The sequence below is a fragment of the Antechinus flavipes genome, chromosome 6 (assembly GCF_016432865.1).
Source record: "Antechinus flavipes isolate AdamAnt ecotype Samford, QLD, Australia chromosome 6, AdamAnt_v2, whole genome shotgun sequence".
Classification (NCBI taxonomy): domain Eukaryota; kingdom Metazoa; phylum Chordata; class Mammalia; order Dasyuromorphia; family Dasyuridae; genus Antechinus; species Antechinus flavipes.
This window is the reverse complement of record NC_067403.1, coordinates 194,901,527-194,927,508: the sequence shown is the minus strand read 5'-3', so window position 1 is coordinate 194,927,508 and position 25,982 is coordinate 194,901,527. Positions and strand designations below refer to the sequence as shown.

Genomic DNA, 25,982 nt, shown 5'->3' with positions numbered 1-25,982 from the left:
TTGATGTCCTAGATGTAGAAGAATTATAGCTAATTCTAAAATATAACAGAATCCCAAGGAAGTAATCTTTATGAAAAAGCAGAAAATTCAAAAAATTAGAGTGCATGTTTACCATCTCTCTCCTATCAGCTTCTACATGCCTGTAGCAGCTAAAAAAAACCTTGCAGGCTAGTGTAGGGTTTAGTCCTAAGGAAGGGACTCGGAGATACTGCAGTAATATTGCCAGAACATTCCTCAATTTCTACTTTTCCAGATTCTTCCCAGCCTTGCAAAGAAAAGAAGAGAAAAGGCCAAATCTTGAAGGCCGAAAATATCCTGGTCTTTTGTCTGAGCTCTGAGCTCTAGGACAGGGACCCTTCAAAGCTTCAATGACTGTCAGGACAGTTTTGCCCTACTTTCATTTCACTAAAAGTAGAAATTGATGCTGCCCAACCAAATAAAAGAAATATGATGCTTAAGCAGAGTGAGAAAATCCAGATAATGGTAGTGTATAAGTAGGGTACATGTAAGGACAGTTTCACTAGATCTGAAGCAAAGGAAAGTGAAAATAAGCTAAGGCCAATTTTGTCCCTCTACTCTGCACCCCCCGCCCCACTCCCTTTCCCAGACATTACTCAGGGCAGGAATGCAGGCTAATAAACACCATATTCCTCAATAGGAAGGGACTGAGACAAATGTGTGATCCAGCCTTAAGAATCTGCTTACCAGCAAAGAAAATGAGTCCAGAAAGTAAATAACAATATAAAAAAGGGCTGGGAAACCAATCATATCAAGAAGAAAACCCTCAATAAAAGTTCATCATGAAGGTTGATAAATCAACAGGTAGGACCTTTTAACCAAAAGGAAAAATGAATAAAATCTCAAAGAGAATATAGTCTTCTTAACAAATATTATAACATGAAGGACCAATAATGTTTGATGAAAAGCAGAATCTTGTGAAATCACCAGAGGGCAAAGAACAATAAAAAAGGAACTCCAAAATAATTCAAAAGAAATGAAATTCAAAAAAATAGTCAGAAATTATAGACCCAATGCAAAATTTTAAAACACTTATAAAAATTTGAATATATGATAAAGAATTTTTCTTAAGAACTAGAAGAAATTAAAAGAGGTAGAACATAAAAAGAAAAAAGGGGGAAGAAAATCTGACCAAAGAAAGGCTAAAGTAACAACATAAAAATACTTCCACATAAATTCTAAAAGAAGCTAAATTGACCTTGAAGGCAGGACATGTAGAAATAACTTAAGGTCTCACAAAAGAATATAATACATCAAAAAACCTGAACACAAAATTGTAACAATACAAGGAAGCAACAAACTGCAAAGCTTTAAGAGAATCTACCTATTGTAATCCCCTCCAAAAATAAACAAACAAACAAACAAAAATACTGTTTCTAACTCCAAGATAAGTAGTGGTTTAAAAAGAATTATCAGAAAAAGAAAGTGCCAATATACACCAAAATATTTATAATCATAGTGATAGTGATAAAGAATTGTAAACAAAGCTGATATCTATTCACTGCATCGTTCAACAAATTTTGATACATGAATGTAATGAAATAGCACTGTGTTGCAGAAAAGATAAACACTATGAATACTGAGAAACATGAAAAGATTTATATGACTTGATACAAAGTAAAGTAAACAAAACTGAAAAACAACAACATACAAAATGACTACAACCTAAAATTGCAGGAATAACCATTACACATGAACCAAAAGTGAATTTTACAAAATTACAAACAAACATAACCCAAAGAAAAGATATGGGAGAAATCTCCCCTATTCCATTGCAGGGTTTAGAGGTAGAGAACGTCCATTGCTGTAAAACAAAGCATATATATTTTTTTATTTTTTTCAGCTTTATTGTCTTTTCCTTTTTTTTCCTTTTAAAATATTATTTGTTAAATGGGGTTGCTCTTTAGGAAAGAAATTCACAAAATATTCAGAGAAAAGACATTAACAAAAATTTTTTTAAAAAATAAAATAAAAAGAATTCTCATAATCTAATATATAGTGGTAAATGTTAGAAAACTGAGGATGTAAAAGACATAAAAGATTACCTACAAAAAATACAATATCAAATAACACAACCCTAAATAGAGACTATACTCAATTTCAGAATAGAACTGAAGCAACATGGACTCAAATTAACAATCTCACTATTGGAAAATAAAGGTAATTTGTGGAACAAGATAAAAAGATTTATTAACAGGATTGAGGAGGTAAATGACAAAAGGTAATGGATGCTATATCCTGATCAAGACTATGAAGTCAAGAGCAAAGGGATGATGGCTGTAATACCAGAATGATATTTTTATAGCTCTCTATTCTCCATGGTCTTTCGATGTCATATTGCTATTATTCATCTATCAGACTGTTTATTATCTACCATATTTACATTATTATGATAGGTCTATTTATCAATCTCTACTTGTCGAATTCCTATCCACCCTTGAAGTTAACTTCCAAAATTATAGCTAAACAAGCTGCCAAAATTTTAACCAGTTCATACTGATTGTATGTAGAGCCCCACATTAGATGCTAGAGAAAATGCAAAGTTTAGATAAAATATGGTCTTTGATTTTGTGAAGTTATATTCTTGCCAGGATTTAATGGAAGAATGGTATATGTATGAATAAACATAATATTAAAAAACTAGTTCTTTCAAAAATTCTTCCCTTGAACCTTTCAATTGATAATGGTGTAGAGAGTCAGAACTCTAGAGAAGTATACTTGAAACAAAGTATAACTCAGTGGAATTGATGAGATAATGGTTTTCTAGTTCACATATATTCTTAGTACTTAGTATGGTGATATAATGGTTCTCTAATTCACACATACTCAGTATACTGTAACGATGTAATTGTAATAGGGTATTTAAACTGGGGACAAAGTCAGACTCAGAGGAAGGCTGGTTGAGACTGGCAGAATGACAGACTGCTGGAAGAAACCAGATCAGACTGAGACTGGGTCAGATTATGACAGACACAGACTGTGTAAGAGATAATAAAGACTCTGGACTCTATTCTTCTCCATTTTCATAGTGTCTTCCTGCTGAGACCAATGCCCTTCCAAAGGACCTCCAAAAAGGTAGCCTGGATATTACATTTTGGTACCCAATGTGGGGATCTATACTCAGCAGTTTGAGTGACACAATTGTGAGTTCAGTGGAGAAGTCCCCATGACCTAGAAATAGGGTAAGTATAAAAATAGACAAACAGGAAACTTTGGTAAGGGATAAACTAGTCACTTTGGTTTTTTAGTTGAAATGGGGCAAATACTAAGAAAAGAGATTCCCCCACCCCAAGGGAAATATGCAGAATGCATAGTTAGATTAACAAAGAAGCAAGGTTTGTTGGTAACTGGGAAGATCACTGGATTCTTAAATATATTAGAGTGCATGTCTCCTTGGCTATCTAAGGAAGAAAAATTAGAGCTAGATAAGAGGGAACTAGTGGGAGAGCAACTAATTGAACATTATGAAGCTATGGGTCCTGATTCAACTCCTGAAGAAACATCCCATATGTACAATATAATACAATTGGCTTTAAAGAATCCCACAAGTTCTAAAAAAAGGAAAAGTTTTAAGGAGAACAGCCAGATAAGGAAGTGTGAGGAGGGGGGAAGGAAGGGGGGGAAAGAGGGGATGGTACTGACAAAAGAGCTGAAAGGCATGGTGAGTTGGATCTTAAGTACCATACAGATAAGCTTAAAGAGTATGGTGCTTCTCACTTTCATAGCTCAGTTACACTCCAATAGGCCATTAGGGCATTCCCCATCTCCTGAGCTTCTCCCTTCATTTTCACCTTCTAGGTGGAGGAAAGGGAGACGGGGAAAGGCAGTGACCCTATCAACACCATCCATGCAGCAGCTTTGTCCACCCACTATGACAAAAAAGGCACTCATTAAAGCTAAAAACGAAGGACAGAATATATCTGATTTAAAAATAGAAGCATACCCTGTGATTGAAGAGTTTGACTATTTAGGTCAAGAAAAAAGAAAATACACTCCATTTAATTTGGAAATTATCAAAGATCTGAAAAAGGCTTGCACTCTTTATGGGTCTACATGTTAAGATGTTATTAGAGAATTTGGCTTTTGAAATTTTAACCCCTAATGATTGGAAATCTATAGCAAGGACATTTTTAGAAGCTAGACAAAACTTGTTATGGCTTTCTGAGTATAGTGAACTCTGTAGAATACAAGCCTAGTGAAATAGGCAACCTGGAGTTAATATAATGGTCTCTTCCTTCTCAGACCTAACACTACATTGCTTTTAGCTCTCTTATGCTCTTACTGTACTATAATTAACTATAATTTATTAGTTTATTTCAGTCTTTTTTTTTTTTTATCTATGTCACATTCCCTCAGTAGACTGTAAGTTTCATAAGGACAGAACTTGTGTCTTATCTAAATATTGGCTCTCTATGCTGTCCCAACTTAGCACAGTGTTATAAATATAGCAAATTCTTTTTTAAAAAAATATTTAATTTATTGGAATAAATTAAAGTTCTAAGGAAAGTTTTGTGCAATGGTAAAAATTTTTGGCAGATTGTTTAGATATAATTTTAGAAGTTAACTCCAAGGATGGGTAGGAATTCAATGGGTAGAGACTATCGAATGAAACAGTCCTATCACAGTAGTGTGAATTTAGTGGGCAATCAACTAAACTAAGGTGCTAGGAGACATCTGGTAGGATGGTAAAAACTTTGGCAGCCTATTAAGTCTATATTTAGAAGAGCGTTCTCTAACTATCTTATGTATCTGAATTTTATGCCAGAAGTCCCCAAATTCTTGGGATACAAAGATCATGGATCTACAGAAGGAAGAGGCATTAGAATTTATGAACTACAACATCATATTTTTTACATATAAACTGAAATGCATAAAGGTTAAGTGGCTCTCTTAAGAACACACAGAAAGGAAATGGCAGAGCCAGGATTTGACTTTCAAATTCAATCATTCAAGACACCCTAAACCCATTACCTATAGATAGTTAGTACTGAGGTTGGCAACCATGTTCACATTAATTTATTTAGCTATTTTATCATTTATCTTTTATCTTATTGCTTCTTAGGATATAATATTCCATCAGATCAGGTTAGGAGATAAGAGTATTTACTTTTTTACTTTTAACCACAGTGATCCTTTTGTAATTCCTTTTGCAATTAATCCATATTATATAATCAGTACTTCCTATGTAATACCTGGTTCTCTAAAATTTATTACATACAAATAAGTATTTTTTTTCTGTGTGATCTTTCACAAAAAAAAGAAAAGAAAAAAATAGATGTATTTTTCTCATCTAAACTTAAGCTCTTTGTGAGACTACATTTTATACTTCTTTTATAGCCTAGAGTGTCTAGACCATCGCGCAGCTGCCAATCAATACTAATAAAAATACATAAATTTAATAAAGTACTTAGCCAAAGTCACATTAGAAATAAACTGATAAAAATGAATTCTTTAAAAAATGTTTTCATCCCATAACACATTTTCCTTACCTGACATGAACGAAACTGGTTGACTAGTAATGTGCATCTCTGTGGATCTTTTCTTCCATCCAAGCTATCCAATTCAGCAGCTACTTGATTTAATTCTTCATCTGCATAATAGAACTGAGCAAGAAGTTGTGGATCTGACCTCTGTAAAGGTGATACATATAAACAGTATTATCCTACCTGTTGACGCAGAACCAAATAATACAACTACTAACACTGAATACTTACAGGTAAAAAAGGAAAGACAATTTCATCAGAGCAGGGCAAGAAATGATATGATACTGTGATACTACCAGCAATAAGCCCAAAGCTTAAAGTCATATCTTATGTTCTGCTGTGCCCTACTTAAGTCTTACCGAGTGATATCAAACCCAAATAGCAATAGGGGAATAGTGACTTAATTTTAAAACATAATGTTATCTATGCTTTATAGTATTTGTACTTATTTTGTTAAATATCATTTTAAGCAGACTCCAGCATTCAGGGATACTGCCTTCCAATACCTCTGTTCTAAGAGGAAGAAACAGTATTTGGTTCATCCAGTTAATTTCAGCAAAACAAGAACTTAGTTAAACATGAACAATTCATATTTTCAACTTCTCTGGATAAGCCTTGGAATTTGGCCTTTTGCTGTTGTAATTGCTTCTACTTCTCAATTCTTACTCTTCAAGTTGGTATACTTATCAAACCTTCACTAACACAATAGGTCTAAGTCTCCCAGAATAAACATACTGCCCTGCTTCACTTCAAATACTCACTTCTCAGGGCTCTAGGGATAACCTAGCTTATTGGAAATGGGGAGATAAGAGTGCTGTAGCTCCTGAGTCCTCACTTTGGTAGGCATTCTTCACATGATTTTTTTTTTCTTTTGAGGACTGAAACTGAATTCTTGATTATGCATTTCTTTTAGAAGGGTTTGTTGTGTTTCAGAGCTGGTAGAATCAGAATAATGTCATATATAAACAGGAGAATTTGGAGGACATTTTCATTTGCTTCTGCATAAAATGTTCTCTGCGACAAAGGCAAACTCCTTTGCAATACATGTCAATCAAACTTTTATTAAACACCTTACCAAATACCAGTCACTGTTCTAAATGATAGTGATAAAAAGACAAAAATGAAGCTGTTTATATCCTCCAAGAGTTTATATTTTATGGGGAGAGAAAACATATACATAAATAAGTATGTATGTTATTACAGAAATATTTTTCCTTTTTTATGCTACTTGTGAACTTTGAATTCCAACTAAAACAAACAACACATTCTCCAAACCTGACATTTCGTCTTCTAGCTCTATGCATTGTTACAGGCCAGCAACCATGAAATAAAACACTGGGTCCAATTCTTACTTCACTTAGTTTCTGTGTTATTTTAGTTAAGTTGCTTGATCTCAGTTTCCTCATCCATGAAATAAGTTTAATAAATAACACTTACTTCATAGGCTTGTGAGAATCAAATGATATGTATGATAAGCACTTTGGAGATAAAGTGCTATATAAATTTTTATTATTACTATTATTTTCATGTCTCAGAATCCTATTTTCTTCAAGGAACAGATCAAATGATATCTCACCTGCATTGCACTGATTATTCCAATACTCAAAGTGTCTAACTTCATTATCTCTTAACATAACTAGGAACTTATTCTGCATTTTCATTAATTGTCCCAACTGGGGGCAGAGTCAAGATGTCAGATTAGATGTAGCAACCCAACTGAACAGTCTCAACATTCCCCAAACAACTTTAAAATAACATATCAAATTGAATTAAAGATCAACATAGCTCAAAAAAGCCCAAGACAACTTAGAAAGTTGGCAGGATTGGTCGTGACACTGGCAATTGTCCCAACAGTCTTTGTCATATCTATCTGGTCCTAGGGACTTGTTAGTTACCTCTGGATTTCTTTAATCCAGAACAAACACTAATAAAATTTTGAACTAAGTATTTTATTGAATACCAATTAGCACTGGACTAGCCCCTATGTAGTACTATCTGCTATATTCTCTATTCTCAAGCAAACACAAACTTATTGGAAAGAAAAGACAAATCTGTCACTATATATTTATATTATATATAGACACATGTCTATAGTTACTGGTATATAGATAGTATAAATATAGATATGTAATCCAAGGTTCAAGCTTGGTATATTTCCACAAGACTATATTCGCTTGTCAGAAAATAATTATTCAACACTCCGTGTGTCTATGAGGGGTGGTATTGGCAAGAACTCAGGAGAAGACAGTTGGCAAGCACTTGGGAGAGCTCAGGGATAGGTCCCTGGAGAGAGAAAAACTTTGGGAAGAAGCCAACATGTCTAGGAACTAGAACTTGACATGTCTCCGATTTCTAGCTTGTCACACTAGAGACTGGGGAATTTCCTCTTGGGTGATAGGCACTCATTCTTGGTTAAGCTGATGTATCTCACTCTCAGTAGGAGAGCTCATTTACTCTGTACTGTCTGCCATATTATAACCTATACAACTGCTCTGATATTTCTTTGCTATTGCCTTAATAAACAGGTTTATTCACTACTGACTATTTGTGGTGGTGTTTATGAAACTTGCATTTGTTGGGAAAGTAGTAAAGTATATAACATGGAGCATTCCTCCATTAAGAGATAGTGATGAGAATGACAGCTTGAACCTTAAAATTATTTTCCTACATTGGCACTATTTAAGGGGAAGATAGATATAATTCTGGATTTATATCACCTTTCTGAGCAGAACACAGTGGTTGTTTTGTGGCTCTAATTTCTTGCTTCTCTTTGGGAAAGAAACAAAGTCTGTCTTAAGAAGAGGTATGGGAGATTCCAATATTATCTATGAACCATTTATACAAGCCTATGTGGACATAAACATAACATACATAGCCACACACATCCATATCCTTCATATATGATTAAAGATACCATACATCAAATTAAAAGAAAAAAGTTTGATCCAAAACATTGTATTCTGAAACAAAACTACCCAGGCTTGCCAAACTTGGTTGGCTCTGAAAACTACTCACATGCTGTTTATAGGTATGTTTAATTAGCAGGGGGAAAATATATACCAACAATCAAGTTTTTGCATGGTGCATTTTACCACAGTTCTGATTGTCTGTTTTATAGGTCCTTAGTAAATCCTTTTTGGTCTCAATTATAAAACCACAAAAAATTATTTCTTGGTAAAAAATAAATTCATTCTGAAAGGCAATTTAATTTCAGAATTAATCACCATCAACATGAACTGACAACAAGGGGACAGACAAACCAGTCTGGCCAGAATAGTGAGGCATCCCAAAACAGATAGACAGACAAGACAGACACACACACACACACACTTGACATGAACCAAGTGATTCAAATAACCACATCAGCTGGGACACCATCTCCCAACAAACCCAGGTGAATATCACTCAGACTTAGCCCTGGAATAGTGGTCTTCAGTTTAGCCATCCCACTTTAATTGAGAGAGACAACTAACACTCACTCTCACTCTCTCTCTCTCTCTCTCTCTCTCTCTCTCTCTCTCTCTCTCTCTCTCTCTCTCTCTCTCTCTCTCTCCCCCCCCCTCACCCCCTTTCTCTCTCTCTCTTTTTCTCTCTTTTGCTGAGACAATTGGGGTTAAGTGACTTGCCTAGGGTCACAAAGCTAAGAAGTGTTAAGTGTCTAAGGCCAGATTTGAACTCAGGTCCTCTCGACTTCAGGGCTGGTGCTCTATCCGATGTGTCACCTAGCTGCCCCCGAGGGAGACAGCAAGGAGAAAGGACTCAGCATCCTTGTAGTTAATGAAAATGAAATTTTTGTTTCCCTTGATGATTTTCTGATTTCTTCAGTTCCCTTATTTGTAAAATAAGTTCATTTGTATGAACTGACTGATCTTTTATCTATGAAATCACATTCACGCCAGTTCCAGTGGTCTTGTGATAGAGAGAACCATCTGCACCCAGAGAGAACTGTGGGAACTGAGTGTGGCTCACAACATAGTATTTTTACTTTTTTGTTATTGTTTGCATGCTTTTTATTTTCTTTTATTTTCTTTCTCATTTTCTTTCTTTCTTGATCTGATTTTTCTGGTGCAGCACGATAGTTGTGGAAATATGTTTAGAAGAATTGCACATGTTTAATACATGTTGGATTACTTGCCCTCTAGGGGAGGGGGTGGAGAAAAAAAAATTGGGACACAAGGTTTTGCAAGGGCAAATATTGACATCGATTTATGCATATGTCTTGAAAATAAAAAGAAAAAATAAAATACTGCCATTATCATTATCTTTAAAAAAATGAAATAAATTCCAGGAGTAGTTTGTCCTTTTTCTTCTTCACCTGGGATGATTCTTTCACTCCAAGACATCAGGACTCGTAGGGAAGGAAGGGAGAGGAAATTATTCCTTAAGGAACATGCAAAGATGATTTGAATTGATTGTCCTTTTTACTGACTTTACTAAACAGAAGTTAAATAGGAAAACTAAGGTCACATAAAATTCAGTGTCCTTTGAAATGAAAATCAGCATTAAATGGTTACATATACTTTTTATTATATAAAAATACTTCTTACTAATATATTTTTCACATATTGATTTAAAAAAACCATAACTTGCTTCTCTTTTCCCTAAAATATAGAAATCTTGTAGTCCAATTCCCTCATTTTAGTGATGAAGAAGCTGCCGTCTAAAGGGATTAAGTGGAGTTCTCAAGATCATTTTAGTAGTTAAATAGCAGAATCAGGATTTAAATTTACATCCTTTGCTTTTACAGCCCACCATACTGCTTTTCCAGGAACATATTTAATGCTCTGTGTTGGTTTAACATTTTTAACAATGATTTGGATAAAGGCATAAATGGCATGGTCTTTCAAGTTGCAGATTACCTAAATTTGGGACAAAGAATTAACACACTAGATGCAAGAGACACAATCCAAAAAGAAATCTTGATAAACTATAGTACTTGACAGAATCTCGTAAGATGAAATTTGAAGTCTTACATTTGAGTTCATTAAATCAATCTCACAAGAACAGAATAGGGGAGGGGAGGCATGTTAGACAATAGTACGTTTGGAAAAGATTGGAGAGTTTTAATGGACTCAATGAGTCAGCAATGTTCTTCAGCATCTAAAAAAGATATTACTACTTTGGGTTGCATTAAGAATTAGGTAGTAATAGTTCCTCTGTATTGAGCCCTACTCAAACCATGTAGTACTATACTCAACTATGGCTGTCACAGTTTAAAAAGGACACTGATAAAGTACAGTATGTTCGGAAAAGGACAACTAGGATGGTAAAGAACCTTGAATCACATGAGGATCAGTTTTAAGTAACTAAGGAGGCTTACTTTTAAGGAGGTAAGACTTGGCAGGAATATAACAGTCTTATAAGATTATGAAGGGGTGTCATATGGAAAAAAGGATTCTCCTTGTTCTGTTCAGCCGAGGTACAGAAACAGGATCAATGAATAGGCCAACTTAAACGGGATGCCACCTTTCTCCTTCAGAGTTCTTTTTTTTTTATTCAAGCTTTTTAATTTTCAAAACATATGCCTGGATAACTTTTCAACATTAACCCTTGCAAAACCCTGTGTCCCAATTTCTCCCCTCTTTCCTTCCCCTAGATGGCAAGTAATCTAATATATGTTAAACATGGTAAAAAAAAAAATGTTAAATCCAACATATGCAGATACTTATACAATTATCTTGCTGCACAAGAAAAATCAAATCAAAAAGGAAAAAATGAGAAAGAAAACAAAATGCAAACAACAACAAAAAGAGTGAGAATACTATTTTGTGATCCACACTCAGTTCTCACAGCCCTTTCTCTGTGTGTAGATGGCTCTCTTCATCATAAGATCATTGGATCTGGCCTGGATCATCTTACAGTTGAAAAGAATTACATCCATCAGTCCTTCAGAGTTCTTGACACTTGTCAGGTAGGATATTCTGGGGATTCTTTTTAAGTATAAACTGGATTCAATGGGATTTCTAATTCTTTCTAATTCCAATGATGTTATTTTGGAAAGAATACTTTCTCTTATCCACAACAGCATTCAAGTCAAATTCCAAAACAGATGGTCTGTCTTTGAAAACCACAATGTCTGGGGGAGAGACACCATGAGCAAATGACAAAAAGAAAAGACTGACTCTTGCAAAGTACTGGGTACACAAGGAAAGGTAAGACAATCCTTATTCCAAAGGAGTTTACATTATAATAGTGGAAGACCACACAAATCAAGAGACGGCTTCAGTCCCAAATAGGATAAAAAGGAAAGCCCAATGATTCTTAGAGTGAAGCAACAAAGCATATGCTAACAATATCATTGGTTACCAACACTGAGTTATTTGACAACATCTGGGGTCTTGATGGTGAGAACTTTCTTTTTCAGATCTACAATAGCTGGGGTTACCAAGGAGGTTGGGAGCTGCAGTTCCCACAGAAACAGTTGTCCAGTCACCTTTCCTCAAGAGTTGCTCCCTTCCATAATTATCAGGGTAAAGTTAGAAGAAGAGCTGGTAATCTGGCAGTTACTATTATTTTCAGGGTTCTTAGTCTTATTTGGCAATTGCTTTTGATGGTTGCAGAGATGGCAGGTCCCTTCTCTACATGTCATTTTGTGAAAATTCAAATATAGCTAGATAACATAATCCATGTGTCCATTTAACTGGTCACATGAAAATAACAAATATTGTGATACAATGAACAGAATCAAAGAAATATGATTTAAAAAACAACACTGAATTTGGTGTCAGATCCTCTGCTATTTACTATTTTATATGGAACTGATCAAATTGCTAAGGCTTTCTGTGACTCAGATGCCTTTTATGTAAAATGAGATGACCTCTAATGGTTTTTTTTAGCAAGTGAGGAAGGAAAAAGGTTTCTAAATACAGTATCTTGGCCAGAAACCCTGTCATTCAATAACTAATACCCTTCTATCTATACTATAGCAATAGAATTTGAAGATGTTTCCAAGCTGATTGTAGATTCATTTATACAACTTAAGAGAAATGTCCCCATCTGTAACTGCCTCTATATTTATAGAGAGATAAAGGGTGAGAGGAGGGGGAAGGGAGGGTTAGGAGCAAGGTGAGGATCTGCAGCTCAGCTCAGCTGTGGGATGATTCAGCTTGCAGAAAGAAATAATATGTGTGAATTGTGACAAAAGTTCAAATGCCTGAGCATATCTACCATGTCACTCTCCTCTCTAATAATTTATGTACATTAATAGATTTTTATATATGCTATCTCAGGTAGCAAAGTTACCATACCATATTAATGAAATCAATGTTACCTCCCTAACCTAAGGAATTAGGTAATATGTAGATCAATCATCATAAAGCCATCTCTATCATAGGAAATACTACCCCAAGCATATTTTGTACTGATGATAAGAAATAGTTATAGCTGCTTTAAATCTAACACTATCTGTACATAGTAGGTAGAATTAGAGAATTGGATGATTTTACAACAATATTATTCTAGATGCCCAGGTTTAATCCTTATGTATGTAATAGAATATTTTCTCATATTTACAAGTTATTTAATTTCATGATAAAATTATATATTTGTATATATGTATGTATACATATATTACATACACATGCATATTATCATAATGTAGCAGTCCAATAATATCAACACAAAAAAAATCACCAAAACAAAAGATATCAATACACCCTATTCAAGTAAAGTTGGTATTTTGGGTTGTTTAGCTTCTAATTAAAGGAAGAAAATTCCAGGATTTCTAGCTTTTTAAAATTCCCTTTATATAAGAAAATAGAATACTGCCTTTCTTTTTATGATTATTCTTTACAAATTATAATAAGAATTATTTAAAAAAACAAGTATAAACCTCTTGAATTTTCCCCAGAAGCACATACTCTGAAGTATACTTAGAGAAATTCCAAGGGAAGAAGAGGGAAGTATAGAGTCTCATTTTGTGTTTTAAATACTAAAACCCTAATCTTCCTAACTCCAAGGCGAGGACTCTATCCACTGTACTTTGCAGCTTCTCAAATACAAATTAGGATACCAAATTAAACTTCTATATTTAAATCCTATAAAAGAGGAGTCTGCTACTAAATTAAATTTAAACATATAAAAAAAGGGAAGGAAAAAAATTGATTCTCCATAAAAGATTTAATCTGATACTTCACTACTCCCTATAGAATAATCCAGGGATCTTTGGATTTTCAAAAGTCATAGCAGTGGACCTCAAACTTTGACAGGTTCTATGAGGCTAAAAAAATATTCAAATAAGGTCTTGGAGATAGATTGCATCTTTAGCTAAGGATTAATCTAGCTAAGTTTGGATAGTTTTATAACCAGCAGGTTGGCCAGTAAGTAATAAATCATTTAGCCACAACAACCTAAAATAGAAAGAAAAATACATAACAGTAATAGACCCTCTCCATTCTTTAAGTGATGATGACCAAAAAACAAAAAAGGGGTCAGAGGCTAAGAAACACATAGTTTTTAGACAATTCATAAACAATTATTTATTTTTTTGTATTCTAAAAGTGTATAGACAAAATGGCATAGTAGCTAAGGAGCCAGTCTTGTAGTCCGAAACCGAATTCAAACCCTACCTCTGATATATCCTATATGGCTATATATCACTTAAGTGCCAAAGATGACTTTTTAGAACTATAAGATTTAGATGAATTAGCAATCTATGTTGGTGTCATTTCCATAAACCCTCCTTCAGGACTCCTTTATATTGATGAAATCATGGGACTGGACAAAAAAAAAAATCTAAAAGTGAGATTCTTATAAGTGACTAACAAGTCATTTATGACTTGTTGATATATATATATATATATATATAGTTATAAATGACTAACAAGAAATGCATCAAATCTGATATTACCACTGTAAATGAAATCTGAAAATAAAGAAATTACTGCTAAATGGTTGGTTGGTTCACTAAATGTCCAAAGGCCAGAGTGATGATGAGGCTAAGTGATCCTAGAGAGTTCAGACTGAAGCAGTTTACTTAGCTTCTGTTCATCATGGCTTCTAGTAATCTACTTGAGAGGGTGGGGTCAGCAGCAGTGGCAATGGTAGGGTAGAAAATGACCAAAATAAAGATTTGAAGATAAATCAAAAGATTTCAGAGATGTTAGCTGCTCTAGATATTTAAATAACACCCATAAAATATGAATAGATTTACATAAAAAAAATTAAGAAAATAAAATAATAAAAAACGGTGCAGTGTGGTAAAGTGTTTTAGTTAGCTCCAGAGGGAAGCATCAGGAGCAGTGGGTGGAAGGTGCAAAAAGGTAAATTTGGGTTTGATGTCAGGAAAACTAAAAGAGCTGTCTTAAAGGGGAACTGGCAGCTTAAGGAAGGGAGAATGAGGAGGGTGTTGTCCTAATTGCACCATATAATCACTTTTCCAACAGATTGTAGTGGTAGTTCCTTTTAGGTGTGATTTGGACTATATTACCATGGAGGCCCCATCCTAGTAAAAAATTTTGTGATTCTGAGTTTTAGATTTGCCATCAAAGGATGTAGTTTCAGAGAAAAGTAATAACATATGAAGAACTTTCAATTCAAAAAATGTGATTTTATACTCCTAATTAAATCCATTTAAATTTAACAAGTATTTTAAAAATATTTTGTTGATAGCTTTTTATTTTTATATAACATATAATTCTGAATACAATCTTCACCCTCTTGTATCCAGCAAACTACATCCTTGTGTTAAAGGGTTTTTTTAAGAGAGAAAAAAAAAACATTTCGGTAACAAAACAAAACAAAACAAAACAAAAACATAGTTACTATGTCTGACAACATATGTAATATTATCTACTCATAATCACTCAACTCTACAACAGAAGAAGGCCAGATACATTTTTCTCAATTTTTTTCAATCAATAAACATCAGGCACCCATATATTCTAGGCAATATGCTAAACTCAGGAGATAACTAAGAAAGGCAAAATATAATCTTAGTTCTCAAGGAACTTACAATTTAATGGGAAATGACTATACAGAAAAAGAAGATGAAAAGAGGGACATGAGGTACCTGGATGTGGGCAAAATGAAGTCTAGAAAAGTACAACTGGATGGGAAAAGCTGTCCGAAGCCCTCCTTAAATGGAGTTTCTGAGCAATTTCAGCTTTCCACTCTACATTTCTACATTTGGTTGGTCTCACCAACCAAAATAACTTAAGAACCAGAAAAGAAAGCTTTCAATGTCAAATCCCTTGCCACTGTCAAATGAAGAGGAAGTAAATATGGTTTAATCCAAGGAAGTACCATTAAAGAAGATTCAATTTTATCTACTTTGCTACCACACCCCAAAAACCATATATGGAGCCTTTTCTATCTAACCCAATGCTGAAACATCCTAAATGTGATGTCTTCCCCATTAGAATGTAAATCCCTTGAAAACAGAAACTGTATTGCTTTTTCTATTTATCATCAGGGCTTACTACAGTACTTTGCACATAGTTATAGCACTTAATAAATGCACTTTTCATTAATTCCTTCTCTATCTTCTTTTTGAATGATCATTTACATTATAACCTTTGGGGTCACTCCCCAACGATCCATCCTGGGCCTTATTCCCTTTGAGTTCTACATTCTCATTAATTCCTGTGAGTTAAATGATCATTTCTATGCCACTGAGTCCCGCATCTAGACATCTAGTTCTAGACTTTTTCCTGAGCTCCACTCCAATAGTGAACAATGTCTACTGGACATTTCACACTGAATGTCCCAAAGGCATTTCAAGTACTAAATTTGCAAAGCATTTATTTCACAAAATAATCTAATTTTCTTCTATTATAAACTTCCCTATTAGGCCATAATCATCTTTTCAGTCACTCAATATCATCCTCAACTCTTCACACACATGCACAGTTGACTTTAGTCTTGTCATTTCTACCTCCATGAAAAAGCTTTCTGATATCCTTTCTCCCTTCCCTCTCCTCATTTAGCTGTAGCTGTCCCCTTCTCCTGGTCTTCATCCGTAGGGCTACAATAGCCTTCTCATTGGTCTCCCTCCTTCAACTCTCTCTCTTCATCTGTGAAGACACAACTACCCCTGGATTCAATAAACTCACTGTCTCTGGGACCAAAAGGCTTCTCTTTATAGCATTAAAAGTCCTTTATAACCCCATCCTAACCTCCCTCCCCAGCCTTGCACATAATTCATTACTTATACACACACACACACACACACACACACACACACACATACACACACACACACACTTTATACAAAACCTATCTTTCTTCTGCTCCTTATGTAATTAACCTTCTATCTCTGTCTTTGCACTGGCCCCCCATGTCTTGGATATACTCTTTCCTTACCTTTGTTTCTTCCCTCATTTCTTTAAAACAGTCAAAAGTCAAATTAGAAGTATTCATTTAAGCACCAACTATGTGCTAGGCACTGTGCTATATACTAGGGATACAAAATAAGGTGCAAAAAAAAAAAAAAAAAAAAAAAAAAAAAAAAGGTCTCAAGAAGCTCAGTCTAATAAGATGAGATTATAGACAAACAACTATAACCACAAAAAATATATAGAGGATAAACTGGAGATAATCACAAAGGGAAGATGTTAAAATTAAGAAAGATCAGAAAAGGCTTCTTATAAAAGATAGGACTTAAGCAGAGTCTTCAAGGAAGTCAGGGAAACTAGGAAGGAGAATGCTTCCGGGATGGGGAATAGCCAGTGCCAGTGCCCAGAGTCAGAAGATGGAGAGTCTTGTGTGAGGAAGAAGCAATGAGATCAGTGTCATGAGATCACAGGGTACATGGAGGGAGAATAAGGTTTAAGAAGAATGGAAAGAGGAGAAGGGATCAGATTATGAATGGCTTTAAAAGCCAAACAGTAGAGCTTAAGTTCAAGGGCTAGCTTCTTCACCAAGTCTTTCTTAGTCTCCCAAATTTCCCTCTAAAAGAGAGTTTCTTAAACTTTTTTCTACTGACAATCCCTTTTCACCCAAGAAATTTTTACATGACCCTAAGGATACAGGTATGTAAAAGGCCTACAAATCAAACATTTACTGATGATAAATCATAAAGAAATTTATTTTAAAACAATTATTTATGATGTGGGAAAACAGGGACACTGATACATTGTTGGTGGAATTGTGAACACATCCAGCCATTCTGGAGAGCAATTTGGAACTATGCTCAAAAAGTTATCAAACTGTGCATACCCTTTGATCCAGCAGTGTTTCTACTGGGCTTATACCCCAAAGAGATACTAAAGGAGGGAAAGGGACCTGTATGTGCCAAAATGTTTGTGGCAGCCCTGTTTGTAGTGGCTAGAAGCTGGAAAATGCATGGATGTCCATCAATTGGAGAATGGTTGAGTAAATTGTGGTATATGAATGTTATGGAATATTATTGTTCTGTAAGAAATGACCAGCAGGATGAATACAGAGAGGACTGGCGAGACTTACATGAACTGATGCTAAGTGAAATGAGCAGAACCAGGAGATCATTATATACCTCAACAATGATACTGTTTGAGGATGTATTCTGATGGAAGTGGATTTCTTCGATAAAGAGAGCTAATTCAGTTTCAATTGATCAAAGATGGGCAGAAGCAGCTACACCCAAAGAAAGAACACTGGGAGATGAATATAAACTGCTTGCATTTTTGTTTTTCTTCCCGGATTATTTATACCTTCTGAATTCAATTCTCCCTGTGCAACAAGAAAACTGTTCGGTTCTGCACACGTATATTGTATCCAGGATATACTGTAACCTATTCAACATGTAAAGGATTGCTTGCCATCTGGGGGAGGGGGTGGAGGGAGGGAGGGGAAAAATCAGAACAGAAGTGAATGCAAGGGATAATGTTGTAAAAAGTTACCCTGGCATGAGTTCTATCAATAAAAAGTTATTAAAACAAAACAAAACAAACCAATTATTTATAATTTTACCATTTATTAAAGACAAGCACATTTGCATATTAATGAGATGGATGTTCTTGCTTATTTTTACATAAACAATTAAATCTTAGAATATTTAGTAGCTTTTACTGTTACTTTGTGAGGTAACAAAGTATTTTTCCTTAAACTAACTATAAAATCTCCATGAATAGTTACTGTTTTCACTTTTATGCTTTGTAATGAATAAAAAGTTCAAGAGACATAATTTCTGGGTAATTAATTATTTTATTAATCATGCTAGAATATCTTTAATAAAAAGGGTCAGTGACATTCTCAAATGCCAAAGATTCTCATGGAACCCAATTAATGCTTATATTCCCTTAAAATTGAGTTGCTTGTTCCAGAGAATGACAATCAACTCTGACTGATTAACAATAATGGAAAAGAATGACTATTATTATGGGAGATGGACCTATTCTAATTAAAGGCTTGGGTATCTTTTACTTTCAAACAACCTTCAGATTTGGGCAATGTAATCAATCTACCCCCTTAACCAAACCTGCTTAAGTAGAATACAATGGGCTAGAATTCACCTTAGATTAAATTATTTGTAAGATTTTCTAGTTTGGTGAGGCAACAAACTGGATAAAATAGTCTAAATCGGGTAATCCCAGGGTTGATGTGAGGAATACATGAGATAACAATTGTAAAGCACTCAGCACAATGTCTGGCACATAAGTGCTATCTATATAAATGTGAGCTATTATTAATATTATAAATAGTCAAGGGGAAAGGAATTGATTACTGCCTTGAGAATATAGCTAGCTGAAGTTCAAAGGATCAGATGATTTGAAGCAAAAGGATCTTAGAAATTACTTAGTTCAGTCTTCATAATTTACAAATGGAGAAACTTAAGTCCAAAGAGTTTTGAAAACTAGTCCAAGTTTCCATAGCTAGTATAATAGCAAAAGGAGAATTCAAACCTGGGAGAATCCAAAGTCAGAACAGATTAAGACAAAAATTCACCTCCTCTTTCAGAGTAATATCCTAAAATAACAGAGGGCCACTCTTTCAATGGTACCATATTTGAAAGACAATACCAATGATATGATCCTATTTCAAGGTAATGTCAAATGATAAAAGGCAACACAAAAATGGAAACATTTGTTACTTAATAACATTTCTATATCATAAGAAATCTGACCTTGCGTTTTCTCTACCCTTTGTATGATTTTGCATAAACTTTAAAATTCAAATAATTATAGGTATAATTCCTGCCTTTTTCTCAATGTATCCACTGTTAGTCACCAAGACTATGAAAAAAGTACTAAAATAAATATACATTAATTATAGTTATTTTCTTAGTTTTAAAACTGAAGCTTTCAAATTATAGTACTTTCAACCCTCGTGCTCCCACCAAAAGTTCTGTCTTAATGCTTGGCTATAAATATTTCTAGAACAATAGCTTTAAAATATTTGGCAAAAACTTTCCAAAGATATTAAATTCTATTATGAAGTTTTAAAATTTCATATCAATGAATGTATATAATAAAACTTTTTTGAAAAGTAACAAAAAATTGTCCATATGCTAGCACAAATTTACAAGATTGTAATGCATATTTTTCAAAGGACAGATTTACAAAGAAAAGCTTTATTATCAAACAAGTTTGACATTTTATGAGGAGGGAAAGAAGTTTGCTTTTGTACAACTTAAAATTGTACAACTATCTAATTTGTATAGAAGTCTGAAAGACATTGCAGTATAAAACTGAAAATTCCTCACTTCCCACTCAATGTTTAACCCTTTCAACTAGGTTTCTTCTCAACTCAAACTGCTTTCTCCAAGACCACCATATTGCCAATGGCATTTAATCTGTTCTCTTCCTCCTCGACATTTTTTATGCCATTGGATGTTGTGATATACCTCCTCTTTATGAATGTCTGCTTGTACTCCCATGGTTTTCCTCCTGTTTCTCTGTCAGAAGATATATGGTATCTTTTTTGAGGAATATAAAAAAGACCAATGTCTCTGGATCACAGAGCACTTTTAAGAAGAATAGAAAGGTAGGAAAAGATCAAACTTTGACAGTTTCTAATCCTTTCAACATAAGTGTCCCTCATGGTTCAGAATATAGCAATGTTGCTTCTCTATCTCTCTTCTTGAGCTATCTCATTCACTGACCCAATTTCAAAAGCATATGGCTCACATATTTAACATATATAGGACTGCTTGCCATCTAGGGGAGGGGGTGGAGGGAGGGAGGGGAAAAATCGGAACAGAAGCGAGTGCAAGGGATAATGTTGTAAAAAAATTACCCTGGCATGGGCTCTGTCAATAAAAAGTTATTATAAAAAAAAAAAGCATATGGCTCAAAACCACAATTCTATTTCTACCCTTAACCATCCCCAAACCTTCATTTCCATATTTCCAGAAACCTAATATATATAGCCATTAAGTTGGCCTCTAGTATCTCAAACATGGTCAAAATTATCTTAGAAAATGTTGTTAGTCCCCAGCAAATACTTGTATTTCTTTGTCTTTTAATATGATTAGTAGGAACATATTAAAAATTAGAGTGGACCAGATGCTGCACAAACACCCTGATAAACACACTAATAAAGCTCTAAAAATTCAAAAGAAGGAACAATGATAAAAGAAAAATAAATTGGCTGTAAAGGTCCACTCTGTCCAGAAGCGCATAAAAAGTCTTATCAGAATTCTGTGGAAATACAAAGTGGAGATAAGTTAAGGAAGATAGAAGTCTACTTTAAAAAGAGAGAGAGAGAGAGAGGAATCTCACAGAATGGAATGGAAACCAGAGCAAGGCTCAACATGGGCAACCTAAGGCCTAGTGCTCATGACATCCAACCCCATTCAAAACTGGAGATGACATCTCTTAGCACAGGGAGACTTAACGGCCCAAAGCACAGTAGGAGAAGGGGCCAGACCAGCGTTAATGCACAGCACAGGGTGGTCCAGGAGTCTGGTCCAAGGCAGAAATAATAAGTGTCACTATATAATTAGTGCTGTTCTGGCCCTAAGGGCCTAGTGCTCTCCAGGAGACAGCATCCAAGCATCCCATACTTAACCCAGCAGCTAGGTAGTCTGTGACTAAAGCACAATGAGAAAATATGTTAAGAAGGTGAGTCTTGGCCACCAAACACAGAGTCAAGCAGCTACCCATACTCTCAAAGAATAAAGGAGCCAAGTTTATCCAAAACACAAGCCCAGTACAGAAACTGTGGCTGGAGATATAAGTAAATAGAATGAAACATCAATATAATGAAGAAACTTCTTAAAATGAGAGACATCCAAGGGATAAACAAAGAAAAAGTAACTATATGACAAATTCAAATAGTGTCCCAGAGAACAGAATGTCCTTATCGCAATGGTTATAAACTTACTAGATGAATAACTGGCATATTTCTAATCATTGTCCCAGCACCAAAAGTCTACATAGTGAATTAAAACATATGTGTGTGTGTGTGTATACATATATATATATACACTTTTTGTTTTGTTTTTTTTTGTGATATGGTTAATATGAAAATGGGGTTTCACAAGTATAATTGATAACCTCAATGGATTAGAAAAAGGTTGAGAGGAAAGCAATTAAGTAAAGATTGCAGAAACACAGGGCTTTGATGACAATATACTAACTTCATTCTCCCTACTCTGTTCAGTCTCTATTTCTGGTGTTTTCTAGGATCAAATGTAGGACCATCCCAAGATTCTTTGTTTTCAACTCTTTTCTTTTGACACCACCATTCATTTTTAACTGATTCAATTCTTGTTTTTATATAACTGATCGCCAACTTGTTTTTACATAACTTAGCTCAAGTTTGAAGCCTCCGTTTCTGATTATCATCTGATTATCCAATTGGCACTTCAAATCTGACATGTCTTAAATAAAACTAATTATCATCACTCCCAAACCAAGTCCTATGGATTGGCACCAGTCAACTTTTCAGTCATATTAATAGCTCAAAATTTAACAACTCTTCCTCTCCTTCTCTCTCTTTCTTACTTCCATCCCTTCTTCTCTCCTCCCAATATGTTCAACTTATTTAACTAAGTCTTGTCAACTCCATTTCCACTTATTATCATCCTCTCTCTTCTTTTCCATCCTATTATCTACAATTATGTTCAGTTCCCAATTCGATTCAATTCCATTCAATGAACATTAATCTAGTGTCTACATGTGACAGAGACACTCAGGGGCTGAAGATAAAATCTTTTCTTACATTCTACTTGGAGGACTGTATTTAGACTTAGAAGATACATATATTATTTAAACTACCCTTCCAACTGGCCTCTTCTACTTCTAGTCTACTTAACTAATCATAAACCATAGCTCTTTAAATCTTATTCGATCTTCCAAAAATCTTAAAAAGCTGTCAATTACTTACAAAATCTGGTCCAATCACATATTTCTAACCTTACTTATTGCAATTCCCCCACATGGACCTTAAGTTCTAGTCAAATTGTATCACTCATTATATTGGGAAAAATCTTTGTTTTCATTCATTGCATTCCATCTGCTAGAATGTCCTTCACCTGATTGTTAATAAAATCCTAACCCAGTCTTCAAAGACCAATATGATGCTAACTCTTCTATGGCATTTTCCTGATTCCACCAGGTAAAAGGTTCTTACAATTCAGTGTTTGTCCCTTACTGTCTATAACCTTTTATTTCAGTTACTGCCTATAGGTCTATTATTCATCTTTATCTCTTCCACAGTCCTTGATATATAGCAGCCTCAATAAGATGTGCTGGGGATATACTAAAAGTAGTGGGACATCTTAGGAATGTTATTAAATTGATTTATTAGGACCCTGGTTAGAATTATATTATAGATTGTCATTTTTTTTCAACTGAGACCAGCCTATTTGTCAATGAGAATAGACTAAACATCATGAGTAAATTTGTGATTCACAAATTCATATTTTCCCAAAGGCTTTTATTTCAGTAAATGTCATTCTCAGAAAAATCAAGGTAAAAAGCTAAGGATTAATATCTTTCGTGATAGCCTAAAGGCAAAAAAAAAGGTAGCTTTTTATTTGATTTTAGCCTAACCTTGGTCTTCACTTGTTACAGAAGTACATAAAATGCATGTAATGTTAGTTTTTAAAAATTAAAGTATAACTCCACAACAAATGCATTTTATTTGTATCCCTTTATTTTTCATATTTGTAAGATGTTCATAATTAAAAATTCCTAACTTGTATTTCTGTGCTTTTCTACTATAAATGAAATAATAAAGAGTAAACACCACATTCTATTATCATGTATATAAGTCTGCTTTAAATGAGTAAGAAATAACTAAAGAAGAAAATTGAATAAAATTCAATAAATTAATTTTACAAAAAAAAAAAGACTAGTTTTCTTTCTAAACCAGCTAACTGTAAGCAATACCAAGAAAATCATAAAAATAATTTAATGAAAGCTAATATTTACTGGTAACTTCAATAAAAGTTTCCATTTATATAACTTAATGAGGATATATTAGTGAATGGTCCATTGATAAGATTGCTTTTTCTGCCCACAATTTAGTAACATATATTTTATAAAACTCACTCTAATTAGTGTTTCATTTGATAGCTCATACTTTATCAAAACTTTTATTCTTTTTCAAACTGATTTAGTATAACTCACAGAAATAACAACAGATCCATTTTCATAACTTTAATATAAAAATAAACCTTTTAAAAAAATTTGTTCAGGTTCCTTTTCCATGTTTTAATGATACTACAATTTAAATTCCTAGTACTACTTGTACCAGTTTAATGTGACAACCCAGCTTCATAGATATACACATAATGTTTCCATAAATAAGCCATTTCAGAATTTCACTCAATAAAACAAATAAACAACCCTTCTCAAATCCAGACAAAGCAAAAAAAGATTTTTCTTGTTTTTTTCTTTCTTGGAAGTAGATTTATAAACTTCTTTTTTTTTTTTTTTTAAAGCCTATCATCTTTTCTTCATCAGAGAGATGCATCATTAAGCAATATATCTATAATAAATTTTTGTTAGATTTAACTGAATGAACTATGAGTTATTTTTCATTTCTCCAGATAATGAAATATTTACCATTTTTTATTTCAGAATATTTATATAAATCTGAAACTACCTTAAACTTTGATTGTTTATAAAATATAAAATAAGACTATAAGTCTTTACTATTTTCCTTTTCCAAATAGAAACATCAAATAACCGCATTCCTTTTTAAAATTACAGAAGAATTCTAAGTTGCATACAAAATCTGAACTCATTTTCCAAAAACATTCTAAACATTGTTTTATAGCATAGTACTCTAGATTTCTTCACAGGAGATTCAAATACAAATACTTATGTGCATTAAGAAAACAATGTACATAATGACTACAACAATAAAAATAGAAAGAACTAATCAAAAAAGTTGAAGGTGAATGTTGTCAAATTATAAAGAAGAAGCAGGCTTGAAAAAAGAAACAGAAATACAATACTGCCACCCTCTTTGAAGGGGTGTAAAACAAGTGTTTTACAATGTATATATTTTCAGATTTTTCCAACTTTTTGTCTTTAAAATTATTACTTTTTATACAGGATGGCTCACTGAGAAGGGTAAGAGCAAGGATGCTGGGGCAAAGTGGTGATGTGAAAAGCAACAAAATCAATAAAAACACGTTAAAAATAATAAAATAAATGCTTCTCTGATACACACATGCTTCCTAAATGCAAAAATGAAAAGAAAGAGTTAACAAACAATTAACTATATGTTAGCCTGGAAAACATACTGGCTCAGAACCATCAGAGATAAGAAATTTGAGGTAACCAAAGATACTAACTAAAGAAACTGCATTGCTGGGCTCTCAGAAACTGAGAGCTGAGTGCTTCTCATATGAGGTGCCATCTTGGGATGAGACTATAGAATGTGAGTTCAATCTGGCCTATAGGTCTTAATCACCAGATATATACTTACCTAAGTGCCTGAACAGAATCCCAGCCACCTATATATTTTAAATATCCAGTGTTTAGAAATGACACATGATGCTTAATTATCATAGGATCCTTTGGCGATCAGGATGGGTCCATCAACTAGTCCTTTCACACAATCCTATAGTTGGCAAACTCCCTACCTCCTCTTTCCTGTCCCTCTTATTCCTCAACTTCAGAGTACTAGTCACTGAGAAAAAAAATCCTTCCCCCAAACCCAATAATACTTCCATTCCCACCTCACATCTTTCCTGCAGTTATTCCAATTTATTTTAGCTCTATTCTCTATATTCCCTTCCAAACTGTCCTCTGGGACTCCTAGATTTGTTATAATAAACTCCCTTTTATTCTATTTCTCTTTATTTTAGAAGCATCCCATCTCCTGAAGTTCAGTGATCCTGGCTCACCTTCCAGAAGAAAGCACATCCCTGGCTACCTTATTTGGTGCTGCTAGCTTTTCTAGTGTCTCACATACTGGTCCAAGAGGAGTCAGCCTTTCATTTCCTATCTTTCATTTCCTGTCACTCTGAGACCTTCCCCTTGGCCACTGTCATTTGGCAGTCTTTCTTCCTTTGAGGTTCATTCCATCATCAGAGCCATGATATCTACTCCTCTATCTGTCTCATTGTTGCTGTAATCTATCAGCTTCTATATCACTCTCCTA

The 25,982-nt window shown here is 34.1% G+C and overlaps 1 protein-coding gene across 7 annotated transcripts in view; it reads right to left on the bottom strand.

Annotated features, from left to right (window-relative positions):
• ZFYVE28 (zinc finger FYVE-type containing 28) overlaps positions 1-25,982 on the bottom strand; it is a 186,460-nt gene that overhangs the window by 134,666 nt on the left and 25,812 nt on the right. For all 7 annotated transcript variants that reach the window (XR_007948406.1, XR_007948405.1, XM_051966358.1 and 4 more), the window contains exon 2: positions 5,508-5,648. Coding sequence is in view for 5 of the 7 variants with exons in the window: in XM_051966358.1 (XP_051822318.1) it covers positions 5,508-5,648 (141 nt within the window). In the remaining 2 variants the exon portion in view is untranslated. The remainder of the gene's footprint in view (positions 1-5,507; positions 5,649-25,982) is intronic.